The sequence below is a fragment of the Pezoporus flaviventris genome, unplaced genomic scaffold (assembly GCF_033815535.1).
Source record: "Pezoporus flaviventris isolate CSIRO_AGI_PZ_B2104156 unplaced genomic scaffold, CSIRO_AGI_Pfla_v1 ptg000063l, whole genome shotgun sequence".
Lineage (NCBI taxonomy): Eukaryota > Metazoa > Chordata > Aves > Psittaciformes > Psittacidae > Pezoporus > Pezoporus flaviventris.
This window is the reverse complement of record NW_026892611.1, coordinates 7022193-7039768: the sequence shown is the minus strand read 5'-3', so window position 1 is coordinate 7039768 and position 17576 is coordinate 7022193. Positions and strand designations below refer to the sequence as shown.

General features: G+C 43.0%; 1 protein-coding gene across 1 annotated transcript in view; it reads right to left on the bottom strand.

The window, feature by feature from the left end:
• MYBBP1A (MYB binding protein 1a) overlaps window positions 1-17576 on the bottom strand; it is a 57933-nt gene that overhangs the window by 39263 nt on the left and 1094 nt on the right. Inside the window, exons 3-21 of the mRNA XM_061470369.1 lie at window positions 17249-17332; window positions 16783-16857; window positions 16246-16353; window positions 15021-15211; window positions 14587-14754; window positions 13116-13233; window positions 11557-11846; window positions 11018-11125; window positions 10306-10431; window positions 9371-9574; window positions 8615-8720; window positions 8121-8208; window positions 6896-7047; window positions 6138-6227; window positions 4892-5026; window positions 3984-4148; window positions 2819-2976; window positions 1868-2002; window positions 513-618 (exon numbers count right to left, since the gene is read on the bottom strand). Coding sequence (XP_061326353.1) covers window positions 513-618; window positions 1868-2002; window positions 2819-2976; window positions 3984-4148; window positions 4892-5026; window positions 6138-6227; window positions 6896-7047; window positions 8121-8208; window positions 8615-8720; window positions 9371-9574; window positions 10306-10431; window positions 11018-11125; window positions 11557-11846; window positions 13116-13233; window positions 14587-14754; window positions 15021-15211; window positions 16246-16353; window positions 16783-16857; window positions 17249-17332 — 2607 coding nt within the window. The remainder of the gene's footprint in view (window positions 1-512; window positions 619-1867; window positions 2003-2818; window positions 2977-3983; window positions 4149-4891; window positions 5027-6137; window positions 6228-6895; window positions 7048-8120; window positions 8209-8614; window positions 8721-9370; window positions 9575-10305; window positions 10432-11017; window positions 11126-11556; window positions 11847-13115; window positions 13234-14586; window positions 14755-15020; window positions 15212-16245; window positions 16354-16782; window positions 16858-17248; window positions 17333-17576) is intronic.

Here is a 17576-nt window from a genome sequence, read left to right as displayed (position 1 = left end):
AGGTGAAAGAGGACCTAGAGGAAAGCTCCACAATAGACACCTAAAGAACAACCAGATGGAAAGTCTCCCTGCAAACAACCATCACTGAAATGAGGGCTGCTCCACATTTGCTTCACCCTGAGACAACTCAGCCCAAACCTCACTCTCATCCACCACTGTCCTGTACCTCCCTGCTCCTCAGCATCCTCCCAGAAAAGAACTCTGAGTGCCAGGAGATTAATATGAAATAGCAAATCAGCCAGTAGAGCAGCTTAACTATACATCGGGCTTCTCCAGTTAACCACTGTACACCAGCAGCCCCTGGTGGCTGTGGCAAGCAGGCACTGCAAAGACAGGAGGGGATGGGCCAGAAGGGGATGGGGAATTTAACAGCTTCATGAAAAACAAATCATGTAGACAGGCATCTGCAGGCCACAGAACAGGAGACAGAGCAAGCAAAGTCCACTCAGTGAAATGGGATAATGCAACTTTACTGGTAAACCCCACTGCCCCAAGAGCAGCTGCAGTCTGACCTGAGAAGCCTGTGGGATGGTGCTGTTCTGTTTCTCTGGCAGAGGGGTAGCTGATGACTTATCAGGTGTGTTTCCTTTCAACACTTTGAGCAGGTATAACGAGGCACTAAAAAAGAAAAGGAAAGAACACAGCAGTTACCAGTGTCAACTGTGCAAAGCCACCTGAGGGCAGAAGCCCACGGCAGAGGGGTTGGAACTAGATGATCTTAAGATCCTTTCCAACCCTAACTATTCTATGATTCTATGATGCAGGCAGTTTATCCTGTACCTAGGAGGGTTAAATTGCCTGACAGGGCCTCTTGTCTCTATCTAACCCATTCTTGCCAGACCTAAAGACAAACAAATCTTAGGAGGCTGCATCATTTCATTATCTGTCACCACAGTCAGACATCACCACTGTCAGCCTGAGTTCTTCAAACTCACGTTTTTGACAAGTAGTGCTTGAGGATGTTTGCATTCCCAAGCCTGCACAGCTCAGGCAGTGCTGCATTGCAGCCTTCCCAGCCCAGACTGCTGTGTGCCTGGAGAACTCGGATATATCAACTGAGAGAGTATGCAGAGAGCCTGCTGCTTGTGAGAAAAAGGCACAGCTCCACTCAGGACTGCCACTGCCAGGAAGCTGTCAGGGAGCTGTGCAGCACACACAGCCAGCCCTGCAATACCAGGAAGTACCGTGGTTCCTGCACAGCCACAAGCCCAGTGTGCTGCAGAGCCAACACTGCCCAGTGACACCGAGGGTTGACCATGCAACATGGTATCCACTGCATACTCAGTTGTGTTGAGAAATTCCATATGGAGTATGAAAGTCCTCCTGAAACTGCCTGCAAGTCACAAGAGAGCCTAACCAGTAAATGGCACTCCCATTTACACCAGGAAACAGCAAGACTCATGTTTCCTAACAAATACACACATGGCTTACCCTAATTCACCTGTATTCAGCAGCAAAGGAGTGAGTACTGGTAGGTCCAAGAATCGTAATCATTATTGTCCTCATTGTGCTATCACTAAGACAGTAAAGCACTGTATTTACAAAACAATCACTGCAGACTATAAATTCCTCTCATCCGTACACACACAATTCATTGCTCCCCGATGAAGCCTCAAGGAAGCACTTCCCATCACTATTAGCAAAGCTGTACCAGACTATTTCTGCATCACAGAGCCCACTGAAGATGATCACCAAAACAATGGACATCTGTTTGAAAATGCTTCAGACTGCCAGGATGACTGACTAGTCCTCATGTAAGACACAGATGCTGGCACCTAGACTTGAAGTCTCTTGCTTCTCTGAACTGCTTTAACATGCAATATTATGCCTGCTTACAGTCAGCCCACAGCACTGAGTGTACACTCACCTGAAATAATAGAGAGCCACTGAGGAGTCAGTGTGTTTGCAGGCTTTCTTCACAAGCCTCTCCACAAAAGCGTGCAAATCCTCTTGCAGGACATCTACTCTCTTGCAGTACTGCTTCATTCGGCACAGGGAGTTCCTGAAGAGCATTAAAACCAAACCCAAAGCTATTACCTACAGAAGGAGCTCTGGGGAACAGATGGCTACGAAACCTTATCACTGGGCTCAGGGTGATACATTAACAGAAATAGTGTTAGCTGTTGGCAGCAAAAGAGGCAATCACTGCTGTGGCAAGAAGGGTGAGATTTACCGCTCTGCCTTCTAGCGCCTATTTAGGCAAGAGAGTCAACTCTTCTCCAGAGCTCATAAAGGGGATTGGCTTCCTCAAACGCTGTTACTGCAGAACTGCTTCTCAACAGAGTAGAGAGCAGCACTGAAAATGCTATAGAGCAGCACTGGGGATGTCAGGGAGTGGCGTACAGAAGACACATCCTGACACACACCAGGCATTATGTCTTTGTCTATCTTGTATCATGCCTCACTTCTGGCCACGAACAGAGAACTTCCACTCTGCCTGAAACTTGTTGGGAGCTTCATTCCAGCCACAGCAGCAACTCTGTAACACTAGGGAGGTGTTGCATGGTCTGACTTGGAGATCAGAGACCTGTGGAGATAATGCAGTGACATGGCACCATGCCTGCAATACCAGTGTTTGCTCCTGAGGTTTCCATCTGCAAATAGGTTTGACACTTGAAGTCCCTTAGACTAGAAAACTCAAATCCTACTATCTTGCCTGCAGGTTATGACTAAGCATTGCGCACATGTATGGTGCTACACAGTCTGTAAGTATAGTAATTGTCTTCAGTCTCAGAAAGACAACTTCTGAGATTCAACCAACACCACTGGTGTCTATCAAAAGCTATTACCTGTTAAGTGGAAAACTGAGGACACTTACCTGAAGATATTGGCTGTTTTCTTGAGGAAGTCAACCTCCTGCTTGTCAGAGTCTGTGCTCATGCACTGCTCAATCACCCGAAGCAGGGGCTCAATGATGTCAAACACCAAGGGATTCTCTGACTGCTTAGTCAGGAATGCTTCAATCAGATCCAGTACCTGAAAACACACAATTACTGACATAAGAACTAATGCAGACAGGGAAACATGATAGATCTACCCAGAGCAGTTCTTTCAGACTGGAGAAACTGAAGAAAACTATTTGCAACTGCAATTTGTACACCTGCTATCACTTGTACTGTTAGGGCATGAGAAACTGAAAATTAAAAATATGAAAGATCAAAGGCAGTCTGTTGACTTCAGTCTTATTTTGTACAGTGACACCACTTAGAAACAGCAGTTATGTGAATAACTGCCACCTGGCCAGACCTGCAACCACTGTAACTCATCGTAGATCTCTATCAGCACCACTGACCGATAGCTCTCATCCCTGCAGGCCCCACTGCTGCCCCAAACAGTGCATTAGCATAAAATCAGCCTTTTATAGCAAAGCATCAGAATGAAAATGTAGTAAAGCCAGTGGCTTGCTACCCTGTTCAGCCTTCATCTTAGCCCATCTGACACCACATTTCTACACGAGCAGCTGGAACTGTCCCTGGATGCCCAAATATTGACAGTCCATGCTGACACCAGGTGGCCTGAAGTCAGTATTACAGCCACAAACAATCAGGGGTGTTAACCATAATCCTCCTGATTTTACTAGCATAACAAGCCAAAAAAAGCTTACACTGCAAAACTACCAGAGGGATTTTATGCATGTCACACTAAGGCACATCAACTGACAGGCACGTACCTTTGGGTAGACATAGGAAATGATCTAATAAACTGAAGCATTTCCAATCAGCAAATGCAAACCACAGTTCACTTCCTGAAAGCACAGTCCTGTTTTCTGTTTTCAAGCAGGCCTGTGATGTCCCAGTCACTGACTGCAATATCACTGTGCCACACGCTGTACAAAGACAGAACAATCCAGCCCCAACCTCAAGAAGCTTATCACACACATGCATGTCCAAGCTTTTCAGTGTTAAGTAGCCAATGGTATGCAGTAGGCTTCAACTAATGTGCTAGTAAGCCAGAAGTCTTCAGACCAAACACGTATCTCCCACCTTGATCTTGTAATCCCTCCGTAGGATTTTCTCTTTCCGAATCCTGTCTTTCTCATCCTTCTTTGCCTGGACCCGTTTCTGCTGCTCCGCAAAAAGGGCTGAGATGTTCGTGTCAAGAGCCATCATAGCCTCATCATCCAGCTCTTCATCACTCTCTTCTGCTGCCTTTTTGGTTTAGAATGCAAAAACAACAACATGACACCTCAAGTACTTCCAAAAGACAGCACGGAGAGAACTGCAGACAAGACCAGACTGCAGTAGAGAGGTAGCTATCTCTAGACCCAGAATAACAGTATGGGGAGAGGAAATACATTTTCAGACCCATGAGTAATCTAGTTTGTATTTCCTATCAGGTACTCCTGGCTGCACAGTACTAACAGGTAGAGCTAGAGAGAGGATCAGGAGAGGGAAGAGGCTGAGGCTTTGACACCGACTCCTCTGTGCTGTTGTTCCTTCACTGAAGAGGTTAATATGTTGCTGTATATGTAGCAACAGCAATGATTCTTTGGACGAATTATTAAGCCACACTAGCACTGCTACAGGAAGTCTCCAGAGTGGCCTACTGGGATTTGGCCTCCACATAGGCCAAATAACACAGACAACATGTAACAGCATCTCAAGTGCTTTAGTCCACATCAGTCTCGCTTATTACAGGCAGCAGTACAAGCTGTCCCATGATAGACCAGACCAGCTAAAGCACTCAAGACTTACTAACAATAAATAAAAGAACAAATTACTTATTCCCAAAGCTTGCTTTGAAGATCCTAACCTCCTGCTTCAAATGCCATACAAAGATGACTGCCAGGGTTGTCACTGCATGGGCTCAGATAAGATGTGTGTATTATTAGATCATCTTCACCACCCCAAACCTCCTGGTATCTGTATCAAGTCAGGCAGTGAAAACGTACCAATGCATTCCCTGCTTGGAGAACATTCATCAGCTGACTGCGAAAATCATCATCAACTTCTTCATTCTTTTCCTCATCTCCACTGTCACTCTCAGAGTCGCCTTCACCTGAAGAGTCCTCATTTTCTTCCTCATCCTGAGGAAGAAAAGTTCATCTCCTGAGCCCACCATTCTTTACAAGCCCTACTCAATTATCAGGTGTATCACTGTTCAGAAATACAAACTCAAGCCTCCCCTCACCCCACTGCCCTGCTTGCAGCTCTCAGAGTCAAGGGAAGACACCCCAGTTAATGAGATGCCAAGACTTCACAAGAGCTAAAAGCAGAACAAAATACAGAGTTATCAGTCATATTAAATGAGTACCAAAAAGAAGCTTCCAAGGAACATCTGAAGTTACAGCCTCCATGTGACTTTCCTTTCTGCTAACACTTGTAATGCTTTGGGACTTGAATCTCTCCAGTGCTGAAAACCTGAGATCTTGAATTCAGATGGCTGCACATCACAGCAATGATTCAGTTTGTGGCTGCAAAAAGGAGAGGCCTGTGCTAATTTCAGACTGCAGCCACCAAACCAAAGAACGGTTTGGGTTTGAAAGGACCTTAAGATCATCCAGTTCCAATCCCCTCCCATGGCAGAGACACCTTCCAATAGACCATGTCACCCAAGGCTCTGTCCAACCTGGCCTTGAACACTGCCAGGGATGGAGCACTTAACACTTCTCTAGGCAATCTGTTCCAAGGCCCCACCATCCTCACAGGTAAAAACTTCCTCCTTGTATCTAACCTGAACTTCACCTGTTTATGTTTGAACCCATTCCCCCTTGTCCTAACTCTACAGTCCCTGATGAAGAGTCCATCTCCAACCTCCTTGTAGCTCCCTTCAGATACTCGAAGGCTGCTATGAAGTCTCCACGCAGCTCCTCTTCTCCAGGCTGAACAGCCCCAACTTTCTGAGCCTCTCATTTCTTCTCAGAAAGTCAAGTATTCAAACAGCCATATCTACAACAGCACTGTCCTTCAAGGCCAAAAGTCTAAGAAACATGCACTTCCAACAGGCCATTTGTATGCGACACTTCAAAAATATATCTTAATACAGCAATAACAATCTTACTCTAGACAGATATAATCCAGCCTATATAATATAGAGATGTAAATATAAATATAAATAATATAAAGATATAATCAGGACAAAGATTAAACAGTGACAGTCTGAAGAGTTTTTGTCACTGGCAGTGGCACAACAATTACCGTGTCCTGTGCAGATTTGATCTTTTTGTCTGATTCTTCCATCACAACAACAGCACTTTCTTCATTTTGCTCTTGGTATGGGTCAAGAACCTGCAAAAAAGAGGGACATGAGGGTTTTTCAGTATTGTGCAAGGACACATTTCTTGTGTACAACAGACAGTAAGCCAGCCAGTTGAATAATGAAATAGTAAGGGCATTCAATTTTCTGGCTTATAATATCATGTTTGCTAAGTTCCTTCTATAAGTAACAAAAAAGGTGAAAAAAACTGAAGAGGTTGGTGACACACAGTTTGATTGTGACAAATGAAGTATTAGGTTCATCTCATAAAGTACCTGACAGCACATCTTTGCAAACCACGTACTACTCTCCCAGAACACAGCACTTTATTCAGTGCTATGACCCATTCAGATTTTCAATGTCACTTATTTCTAGCACCACTATGCTTAGCCTTTCCAGAGGAAAGAAGTTGTTGCCATTTATACTCGCACATAAAAACTACCAGCTATATAAAGTGACCCAGGAATTTCTTCAGCCTCAAACTACCAAAGAATATGACTTAGAGTCAGATCCCAGGCTCCATTAAAAACAAAACCAATAAACAGCTCTCTGTAAGGTACATTTAAAACTCAGCAACAGGCTGTTAGACATCTTTTAAATCAAGGAGGCTTTCATTTAATCCCAAACTAGAGACATGCTTCTATATCCGTTAGGGAAAAGACAGGGAAATGGTACAATGCCCTGCTAATGCCTCACTTACATCCAGGATCAGCTGCAAGCCCCTCTTGGTCAGATTAGGGCATATCCGTACAAACACGCTCTTGGAAATCCGACGTATGAGTAGGCTTGGTTGGGCAAGGAGGGAGAGAAGGATTTCCACCATCACCTCGACCCATCCTGGCTCTGTGTTGTCTGCGCAGGAACAAACAATGTCAGGAAGGGGTAAAATCACTGCACTGGCACATCAGTAAGGACTACAGAGAAATTCATCCATGAAAAAAAGACCTTCTAGCTGACTGTCAGAAGTAGTCATTCAGCAGCACAGACCAGAAACAGCCAAGTGTGAAGCTAAAGGTTGTAGATGTACTGTAAGGCCACCAACTGTAGGAGAAACCTGCCTGAAATTGTCTTTAGGCCATTGCAAAGCCTTACCAGGTATGAATCCATTAAATCATTACATAGATCAGCACTTCTGCAAATCACACAACCACACTAAAGTGACCAGCAGCTAGTAAGGAAAAGTATATACATTTTATAGAGCTGTCAATGAAATATGGAGTCACAGCAGACCATGAAAAGTGCTGACATTTGAAACTGGTCCATTAATGCAAAAGTTTGGGAATCCTGATGTACATACAACCAAACCAATTACAGCTTTTCTTTTGAGAGCAACCTCAAATTTACATGAAGATTTAAAGAGTGCAAGACCACAGTTAAAGAGGGAGTCAAAAGGACCAAGTTCCTTCCTAGTCAAGTCCCATCCTAACTCCACAGGCCCTAAGCAAGGACTCACTAAGCCAGCAAACAGGCCATATCTACACACAGGACCCATTTAGTTTGCCCAGAACTTGAGCTCTGAAAGAACCAAGCTCCAGGCCTGCCAGCTGTTAGGAGAGCCTACAGCTGTGCCCAGGGAGGTACCACCACTTCAGTCAAGCTCTTGGCCAATACAGAACAAGGACTCAAAAAGAGTGAACTCCGCTGGACACTGCTCATCTGAACAATGGCCAGCTCTGAAGCTCACCTGTCCTTTATGAGACACACAGGAACACAACCCACTGAGAATGAGGGTAGAGAGCTGAAGCAGGAGAAGAGATTTAGAAAGACAAGGAAAGAGAACGAAGGAGAGAGGATTCTCCTGGGGATAAATGGATCAAACCAGAACTGATGCAGTCAAGAGTGCTTCACTAATGCAGAACTGCCATCTCCTGTCTTTTGACACTATTAACAATCCCGCTCCATCTCTTTTGGCAGGAAGGACTCACCAGTCTTTTTCTTCTTAGGTTCTTTGCTGAATGCCCTCTCTGTGCAGTTCAGAAGGTCGCTCAGAACATCCATTGTTTCAGACTGATTCTGTTTGATCACAAGAAGACAGCAAACACTCTCTTCTGAATTACCCACTACCAACAGCAACAGAAGCAATATATGCCAAATCTAAGGACCCGTTTAAACAGGTACAGATATTAAAAACAGCTACTATAACCCCTTTGCAGAACAAAATATGAAGCTAAGTAAAACTTGCTCCACTGAGCAGCAAATCAAAGGGAAAAATAATGTTCAGCTCAAGCTTTTCACCTGTAAGTTGATGTCTACAGTCAGTGTTAAGAATCACAGTTTATTAGCTGCCAGTTGCTCATCTGCAGAAGGCAAAGGCTGTGAAAGACTGGATCCCTGATCACAAAGAAACTCAAGCTCAGTGTTCAGAAAGCTCTGCTATCAGCACATTTTACACCACTCAAACATGCTTCAGAGGTCTTACCTTGAAAAGATGAATAGCCATTAAAAGCAGAAGTTGTTGGAAAGCAACGACTTTAGCACTATCTGATTTATTTTGCTTCTGCAGCTTCTTCACAGACTGAAGTGTTCTGAAGAAAGAAATCCCTCTGAATCTCCCACAATCGTAACAGCAAATCCTTTCTTATTATCAGACTAAAAACGTGACCAAACCTATAGTACCATTTTCTGTACTTAAGATTTAATTTACTGAAATTGGACACATATATAGCACCCAGTCTTAACCCAACAACACCACCTCATTATGTGATGATGCTTAGAAAAAACCCTGCAGTTGGGAACAGGTTAGATTCCTAATACTACAGCCAAGAAACAGATCTTTTGTTTTCCTTTATGGAAAATCAAGCTCAGAAAAGAGCACCAGAAAAGAGTCACTGAGAAGTTAGTAGAGATATTATTAGGAGAAAATAAGCAGAGTTACAGTCATGTCTGGGAGAGGGACTATGAGCAGAAACAGGACATGGCCACCCGCAGATAGTTAAATACACAGAAGGAACAGGAAGAAAGGAGCAGTGTGACGAGCAACAGAAAGGCATCCTGAAACCCAGCCACATCTGCAGGATACTCAAAGAGAAGAGAACTGCCACTGCCTGTGAAATAGCTCTATTACAGCAGCCAGAACAATAGAAGAGAATACAATGGTCCAAAAAGAGACTAAGACTATGGCTTTTCCAGGTTCCTCATCCAATCAACCCAGCACCCAGCTTTCCAAGCCTCTCACCTCTCCCAGGCATCCCTCTGTTCCTTGGTAAAAGGCTTCACAGCTTTGACATGTTCACTGGAGAGCAGCTCGTTGGCATATTCAACAAGGAGAAAGATCCAGAGCTTCCCATCTGCAGTCACACCATGGATGTGTTTCTCTCTCAAGGCTGCAGCCTTTTCTGTATCCCCCAAAACAGTCATGGTGTTTAAAGTCTGAAGTAACCTGCAAAGAAAACCACTCAGCATGTTCCTGCCATTGGAATCAGATGGCTGCCTCACACTTTCCAAAACAATGCCCACCAGTAGAGCAATCTCATCCCAGAGCTCTGGTCACTCACTGCAACTCAGATTCATAGGGCCTAACCTTCAACCCACACATGTATCCAAGCACAATAACACACAGTTCATTGCCTTGGTGTCCCAAATGATGCTATTATTCTCAGTTGTTTTATTCTGTGTCCAACCATGTCTTCTGCTTTTCCTGTACTGATGCAGAAGCATCTATTATACCAACTCCATCTCCCTTAGTACAGGGAGGACTGCAGAGCCATTAGCAGCTTTCATTCAGAGCAGACAGAAACCCAACAGCAATTCACATGACCCCATCACCTCCCTCTTGGGTCCTTCCTCTTCTACCTTGCAACAGAGGCAATGGTAATTAATAAGAAAAAGCAGTTTGACCTCAGCTCTACACCTACCTGATTATCACACACATACTCAATGCAGGTTTGCTATGCAAAATTACATTTTAATTGGACAAAACTTAAGTATCTTTAGGAAATCCATTTAGGATCTCCTTAAAAAAAAAAAAACATTCCCTAGTCCTGAAATCAAACAAATGCTCCAATTCCAGCTCACAATCCCAAAACTCTTGCCCTGTTATTCGCAGGCTGATCTTATCCTCAGAAAAAAAAGAGAAATTTCCAGCATAAAACATGCAAGGAAATTCCTTACCCAAAGAAGTAGTTTTCTGCCACTGAATGAGCCTGTTCATCTAGGGGCTCTGCTGGAAGAACATTTGCCTCATTTATTTGGGAAGTCTTTTTCTTAGCCTCAAAGAAAGCATGGAAGAAGCAAAACCTAGAATGAACAGAAACAAGAACAAAATTAAGAGTCATAACAAAGCAAAACCAACTCACGTGTGCAAAACAAGGAACGTCACATAGTCACATTTTTATTCAAGGATGTTCAAGCACTGAAGAAAGTCACTCTTTACAGTAAAATCCTTTCCTAAAGGTACACAAAGTAAAGAAGAGGGAAGAATGCTCAAGACTTCACAAAAGTGCCTGCACTTGAGTCCACACAAAACAATACTCAGACTTCTGGGTCATATGCTCCAAGGCTTTTAAACTGACAGATACTTATAGAGATCCGATGCAAAGTTACAAGTGATCTCTGCAAGCACTCTAGGCAGACAGGAACCTAACATTTACTCAAAACAAACAGGATTAAGGTGATTTTAAAAGCCTGAACTATTTACGACAATAATTTGTCCAAGTTCCCAGAAGCTATTTTGAAAACACAGCCTCCTAAATGATTTATGTGACAGTATTTCCACCACTAAATTTGCCTAATGCCATGGGGCCAGCTCACCTGAAATATTGCTGTAGAGCTAAGAAGACATATTCAAAACACCTGTGGCATTAAGTCTTTAAATCACTCTCACCTGGAAATGTCCATCACAAGGCTCTCTTCTTTTTTCACTGTACTTTCAATGAGGTTAGCAAGTCGGTGGATGATCCATTTTCTTAATCGAGCAATCTTATGTTGTGCTCTTTTAAGAAGGAAGTGGTTATAGTCAGTAGTTTGAATACTATCGCAAAGTAAACACAAACCCCAGGCCACTGCAGCAAGAGGTGACTTTCAAAGAGAGGCTTTACCCTAAAGAGGACAGTTATATGGTGCGAAAGCAACAGGTACAGAAGAAATCGTCTTCCCAAGTTTGCTTTTTACTATGTCAAAGAGTCTATTTACCCAGCTGAGGCAGGAGTAAGGAGAGTGAGGTTATAACAGCACAAATCACACACAGACATATTGTAGCAGCTTACCTTCTCTGAAAAAAGCCCCTGCAAGTAACCCAGCACCCACAGCACCACAGTGGATATTCAGTGAACAACATTATCTGTCCAAAGCAGACTTCACACACACAGGTAGCTACTCTAACCACAAAACAGAAAGAAGAAGGTGCATCATCCTCATACTCACATGTTTGCATTTTCCTTGTTCTGTTTTTGCCGGTTACTGGAGAAGTCTAAGCAACAGTCAAAGTCTGGTCTGAGGAACATGTCTTTGAGCCAGTCAACATATTTTTGCAACACCAGTGGCTGCAGGTGTCTCACTACTCTGGACGAGCTGGAGAATACTGGATTGCCTTGATTGGTGAGAGTAGAGAAGCCAATCATCACTGCCAGCTGCCTCTCCGAGTCATCACAGCTGCTCAGGAATGCCTCTATATATCCTTCCATCTCTGGAGCAAACTTAAATCGGTCTGGAAGCTGAAAAACACAGTTGAACAAGCAGATTAGGAACCTCACACTGAGTCTGAGTGTCTTGGTAAGTACAAATCACTTCACAGATTTGGCTGCAGTAAGTAAATTAAAGTCATGTGCCTGAACATTTGTCATAAGGCATACTCAAGCTTTGTCTACTTCCACCTCCAACAATAACCAGGTAAGAAAGTATGAGGGTATTTGCTTTCCAAAACAAACCACTCATGTCATGGAATTAAACAAATTCACAAAAACGCTACCAACAAATTCAAACTAAGATATTTTCTACTTCCTCAGCATCAACCATATCAGGTTTAGTCAATCGTGTCTTCATTGCATTTTATACAGGAATTAAATGAACGAATTAAATTAACGTATTTTTGAGGCACATGGAAGAATACAGGCAATTCCACTGCACAATAAACAGAAAAAGCAAGAAACAAACGAAGTCAGTGGATAAATGCTGGAGAGAGTTGGTCCATACAGGGAAGCACCACAGTAAGCATTAATTCCAGAGCAAATACACACATCTATTGCTGTTATGATACCAGAACAGAAACACTGCGAAGTCCTATTCCTTCCAAGAAAGGGCAGCAAGTTTGGGGCCCATAGTGAGAAGGCTCTGGATTACGTTGCTACAAAAAGCCAAGCCCAAGCCTATTTTTATCAGTATTCCCATTTTTTTCTTCCTCCCTTTATTGCAGGGCTGTGTTGTTTGGATTTTTGGGAGGGAAGCAGGAAGAGGAGCTCCAAAATCCAGTTCTCATACAAAATTTGTGCTTAAACCTCAGATGTGTTTCTTGAAACAAGCACTAACATAAACATAACCCTAACCCTTTTGTCTTTGCCTTCAAATGTTCACGCAACACCCAGCACAATGACAGACAAAAAGGACCTTCCAGACACGCAACATGAAAAGGGCTGTTAAAGGCTGCCAGATGACACTGTCAATATGCTGAGGGCTGTCCTTTCCCTGCTTCCCTCAACGTCAGAGCTTTCTCAGCACTACCAATGAAAGCAAGTGGGTCAGTGCTTAACCATTTCAAAACCTTTAAAATAAGCCTGAATGAAAAATACACAAGCAGGCAATGACAAACCAGTGAATACTCAGCCCATTGTGACCAGTGGCCACACAATAACTGCTTTTACTAAGAGTCCAAGGCCTAAAATTACACAAACTTTTTTACACAAGACAACGTGAAAGGGGAGCCGTTAAGGCTTCTGCTCAGGACAGGGGGCTTTATCCCTGAGCCCAAGTACCTTCAGAAGACTTACCTGGGTCGTAACCACATGTTCTCCATAGTGCTGCATCACCTTCCCTTTGAGAACCATCTGCAGCTGATCCAGAGACAGCAATGGCAAAGCACTGCCCAGCAACCGGTAGCACATGTAACTGAGTGAGAACAAAGATTCCCTGAGCAGAGGCACAGCAGTAAAGCCACACACCAGGATAAGACAGGGAAGAAGCAGTGGGGCAGGCTACACTGAGCATGCAGAAAAACCGAAGTTAAGAACTCATGGATCCAGTGTTTAAAAATCCTGCTGCTGCCTGAAGCTGACTAGCACAGCAAAGGTCTGGCCCTGTAGCAGGTCCTCCACTGGTTAGAAACAGATGAGTCCTTAGCAGCAGCTCCTTCCTCAATCCGCTTCATGGATCTCTTCTCCCCAGATATTTATTTCCACAAGCCTAATAAAAACTGACTTACAGTTTTGCCTACACACTCCTACTACATTTTGACAGTAACTTACTTAGTTTTGACAGCAACTTGCTGTGAAATTTGATCAGAATTGCCTAATGGGGTCAGGAGTCATTAGATGGACATCATTAGCCTTATTTCTGAAGGAAATTAGCCAAAAAAAAACAACACTGTTAAGCATACAAAGGCTATTTTTAGACTTACCCAAGACATGTACAAGACTTAAACTGCTCAGGCTTGGAAAATAGTTTATTTTCACTGTGATACTCATGTAATATGTTAAGAAAATTTTTTGTAGGTGCATCTCTACAACTTTCAAACTCTTGACCTAAGAAGGATTTAAACCAGGCCACAGGCTGCCTTGCTATGATATAAACTAACTTATGGTCCCCAAAATGCTCAGAGATTTGTATTCTGGATTTTGCAGCATTTTATACAGCATGAGTCTCAACAGACAACTTAATCCTACTAAGATCTAGTATTAGATCTGGAAAAAGAGCTGAAATAGCTACTGTTACAATCAGACACAGCCATATCCTACTTAATAACGGAGACCACATCAGAATCCAAACATATCCAGGATTTAATTCAGCTCAGTCCACAAAAGCACAAGTCCAGCAGTACTGGACACAAATTTCAGAACACGGGTTTGCCTATACAGGAGCTGTCCTTAAACCAAACAAAGACAAATTACTCTTGCTCCCAACCACTTAGAGAAGAAGGGACAGGACAGTTCCTCTGACAAATCCTATAGGAGCAACCTATTAAGACACCTTTAAGCCCAGCGAGGTACATCACCTTTATGTGCTATCCTAGTTAAATTTAATCTCAAATTTGTTGTATTCTAAGAGGAATTCTTAGATTCTAAGGATCTTAGGATTCTAAGGGGAATCTTAGGATTTAGGCTTCCTATAAAGTTTTTCATGAATACCTAAACAACCAAAAGCAAGCGTTCCCACATTGCTCATGAGAAACCATATGTCCCACCCTATCACAGGGCAGCAGAAAGACCACAGCAAGAAAGAGAAGGACAATACATTAAAACAAACCTCACAGGTCCCGACTTTTCCGTCAATAGCCCATTCTCCACACCTTCCTCCCAAAACAGTTCAAAGGCATTTTCCTTCAGTGAAACCTGCAGCAAATCAAACACTACACTGGGCAATTTCTTGTCCTTCTTCTCAGACTTGGCAGCACTTTGCAGAAGCTCTACAAGTCTAGAAGAAGAAAGAAAATAATGCGAGAGGTCTGGCCTGGGATGGGATTGTTGAGGGCCAAATTCACTCTGCTGAAGGACACAGCATGCAGACTGTGCCTCTTGGGAGAAATGACAGGGCTGTAATTTAGGGACCTGCATAACAGAGCCGAATCCTCCACAGCACCTGCAGTGGCAAATACAGGCAGGCATCTGAATGAAAGCCACTTTTCTCTCAGCCAAGAGACCAGGAATGTTGCATTTAATGCTCATTATTCAAGAACTTACCTGGGAATATTTTCCTCATTTACAACAGTAGGTGAGCCGAACAGCTTCTTCAGTTTTTTAGGTTTCAGAACACTAGGGAATTTCTGTATGCCCACAAGCAAAAGGTGCAGGTTCTCTGGAGATGTGAAGGCTGAAGCAAGGTCACTTTGCAAGATGCCAAACAGGACCTCCTCAAACACCGATTCAGGAACCTAGACAGGAACAAAAGCCAGAGCATATGAAAAACATCTGAGACCTTTTTGCTAACTTGCTGTACAGTGTAATAACATATCTGCATTGTAGGGCATTTTACTAAAAGCTTGCAATGTTCTGGAAACTTTACAAATAGTCTTTACAGTGACACAACCAAAAATGAACAATGCACGTGTCCAGTACTGCTATGCAGTCCCCAGCTACTTAACCACGTGGTGCAGGACAATACTCTGTCATCAGAGAACAATCCTTGTCAACTGACTCCCACTGTGATTGCTTCTCTTGCTGTCTGACTGCTCCTGTCTGTATGGCCCAGGGAGGAGGAAACACTCCTGTATTAGCTTTTAATTATATGTCCCCCAAATAATTACTTGTTTCATTAAGATTTTCTGGTAAACTGTGTTCAATACATTTAGAGAAAACTGGATCCAATGTTTTCATCAATAAAAATTAGAAACACACAAAAAACTGCTTTCATTTGTATTTTTATAAGATTGGATTCAAAATACCTATAAATCTAATACCAAGACTAGATGACACAGAACACCTACCTACAGAATATCATTTTATTTTAACACTGTGAATCTTCATACAAACAAACAACATCCACGTAAAAGAAGGAAATAAACTCTCTTCTTTTACTACATACTCAAAAGTTCCTTTACCCCATGTCCTTACATGCTCTTACACTCAACAGCCTAAGCTTCAACCTTAGGCCCAGGCAAGGTGCATAAAAAAGGTTTGCTGGCCAGAGTTCTCAGCATACTTCTGTTCAAAAGAGCACAGTCTAAGATATCACCCAAGCAAGTCACCTGGGTAAAAAACTGACTACAGGTTTGTCCGTAACGAAACCAGACTGAACCAGATCATCCTTCCCAGAATAAAAGCATCTGCTCACAGACAATATAGGAAACAGCTCCTGTAATTTAAACACACACTCCTTTTTAACTTTCATCTATGAACAAATCAAAGAAAAAGCGTTTCCCAAGGCAAGATCCTGCCCCCTCCCACCCACCACACGCTGTGGCTGTACCTCAGACATGATGTCAATAAGAGTTTTGCGAGGGAGATCTCTGAGGTGTGCTTGGTGATTTGCCAGCTGCTGGAGAAGCTGGATGCTCCCCAGCAGAGCATTCTGGTCCTGAAAAAGAAAGATAAGCCAAAACCAAAAGACAATGCATCAAAGATTAAGCTGAAGGCTGAGGTAATAATCTACTCTTGAGATCCTTACAGCTACTTGTAATAAGAAACCTACATGATTGCTTCCTGACAGGCTACTCAGCTTTTCCTAAAATGATGTTTTATGGCTGTACATGACAACAGATCCCTTCCTTACAGGAGAGGTAGGAACATTCCATGCTATCGGACACAGTTCTTACATTCTAGTCAGGAACAGACATTTAAAAGGCAAAAAAAAGTCCATGGATAATGCACAAGGAATTCACTCAATCTGATGCTTCCAGTCCCATCTCATTGACTAGCCAACGACCCAGTCTTTCTCTCTAGATCCTCTTTGCACTTCAGACAGCCCTAGAACCAGTACTGACAAACAACATAACAGCGATATTACCTTAACAAGCCGGCCAGATTGAAACAGAGCCATAACTCCAAAAAAGTTTCCAAAAGCAGCATTCCTCAAAAGTTTCTGAAGAGAGGAAAAAAAAAAAAAGGAGGTTAAAGATCCACTTCACTGAGAGGTTAAGTTTCATGTCCAACTACAGCTCTAAGCAGTGGAACCAGATGGCTGGAAGATGTAGCCTTGAACACCCTGCCATGTGAAGGTTACCCGCTGAAATGCATGCAGGATATTTAAGAACTGTCCTAGATTGTCTTTCACAAAGACAAATCTCAGCTAAAACAGGGCCAGATGACAATGTCATCAACCGCCAGTTCTCACAGATACTCCCATTATTTCATTCTAGTCCTTTTAGTCTTTAGCAAGAGGCTCAAAACTACTGTACCCAGGCACCAAGCCTTCAAAGAACAGAGAATGGTTAATTTAAACTATTGGCCAATGCTGCTGCGAGCCAACTCACCTTTTTCACTTTTTCCAGATTGTGTTTTTCCTTTATCTGTTCCAGGACACTGCAAATTGGAATTTCCTCAAAAGCCTGTAAAACCTGAGGAGATGGATGGAATAGCTCAGTTTGCAGATCTTCCATTTTACAAAGTTTTACTGGGCTCAGCTGAAATAAGATCTGAACCGCTGCTCCGCATAACAGCACGTGTGCTGCTTTATTAGGCCAGGTTACAGACAACTACATTAGTAGATGTGTAAGAATAGGAACTAGTGTAGGCATAAATATACCTGCTGACACTCCTTTTTTTTTTCCATATACGTGACATAGTAGTATTAATAATGAG